At 42.1% G+C, this 1,555-nt stretch overlaps 1 protein-coding gene across 1 annotated transcript in view; it reads left to right on the top strand.

Moving 5' to 3' along the window:
- The window catches only part of LOC106883408 (legumain), a gene marked incomplete at its 3' end in the record, with an annotated part of 9,829 nt that overhangs the window by 5,941 nt on the left and 2,333 nt on the right, over nucleotides 1-1,555 (top strand). The window contains exons 2-3 of the mRNA XM_014934400.2: nucleotides 134-231; nucleotides 1,014-1,095. Of these exons, the coding sequence (XP_014789886.2) occupies nucleotides 134-231; nucleotides 1,014-1,095 (180 nt within the window). The remainder of the gene's footprint in view (nucleotides 1-133; nucleotides 232-1,013; nucleotides 1,096-1,555) is intronic.

Raw genomic sequence — 1,555 nt, 5'->3', positions numbered from 1 at the left:
TTTTAGATTCCACATTCGAGTTACCTCTATTTCCAGGTCTTTGTATTTTGAAAGTTTCTCCATTGATACATCAATTAGAAAGCATTATTATTATTATTATTATTATTATTATTATTATTATTATTATTTGCAGGCTGACATCTGCCACGCCTATCAAGTCCTGCACAAGAATGGAATTCCAGACGAAAGAATCGTGGTGATGATGTACGATGATATTGCACACAACAACATGTAAGGCACACGTCCTTCTGTCGTTTCTGTCTCCAAGCAGTATCGTGAAGGGGTATCGATGGGGGCCCACTGACAAAAATGGTTGAGAACCACTGATCTAGGCCAGTGTTCCGCAACCGTTTGTTCACTTGCGGCACACATATTCTTTTTAAAAATTCTGCGGCACACCTGAACTAAAAATATAACTTAAAGTATAGGGAAAAAATTATATTCAGTTTACACTGCGGCACGCCTAGCATCGTCTTGTGGTACACCAACGTGCCGCGATATTACCCCTTTATTCCACTCTCACTCCACTCTACTTCCACTCTCACTCCACCCTACCTCCACTCTCACGCCACACTATATACACTCACTCCACACTACCCCACCTTCACTCCTCTCTACCTCCACTCTCTACACCACATCTAATTTTACTCCACTTCATCTCCATTCTTATTCTATTCCAACCCTTGTTTGAACTACAGTACCCTGATCTCTAACACCACAGTACCCCTACTCTTATTCTACACCTGTCATGGGCAAACTGCGGCCCGCGGGACTTTCTGAATGGCACTCCAAACACAAAATTACCTTGAATTATTTCAGTAGTGCGCCCACCTGTTGATGAGCCATGTCTCATGCAGCCCGCTTCTCGAAAAGGGTTATCATACCTGCTCTATACGACCCCTGCTCTTGCTTTAGGCTGTCGCTCTCGAAAGCGTTTACAAGTAAACATTGACAGTGCTCCCACTGCGACCTCCCCCTAGAAGTTAAATAACTTATCCTCATCTATATTGCAGGAACCCAGAGCCAGGTAAAGTAATTAACAAACCGAACGGTGTCAACGTCTATGAAGGAGTACTAAAGGATTACACTGGAGATGTGAGTACTTTAATACAGCCCACGCACAAATATACACCCATACATACACACAACACATGTGCGCGCGCACAAAAACGCACACCCATATATATATATATATATATATACATACATACACACGTACATACTCACACATGCAATACATGGTGCGCGCACACACAAACGCACACTCCCGTACATACACGCAGCACATGTGCACGGGCACACAAATGCACAACTCCCACACATACATGTAACATGTGCGTGCACACACAAACACACACACTCATACATACACGCAACACACGTGCGCGTGCACGCACACACACATATAATTTGTATATATCTATTTTATTATATATGCAAAACTACACCGCGGCGGAATCGACATAAGCTTAAATAATAAACCGCGATAGGTGAACCGCATTATGGCGAAGGATTACTGCATATATATATATATATATATATATATATATATATA

This window comes from Octopus bimaculoides, chromosome 25 (assembly GCF_001194135.2).
Source record: "Octopus bimaculoides isolate UCB-OBI-ISO-001 chromosome 25, ASM119413v2, whole genome shotgun sequence".
Taxonomy (NCBI): domain Eukaryota; kingdom Metazoa; phylum Mollusca; class Cephalopoda; order Octopoda; family Octopodidae; genus Octopus; species Octopus bimaculoides.
Note: the sequence above shows the minus strand (reverse complement) of the source record. Positions and strands in the feature narration are given on the sequence as shown.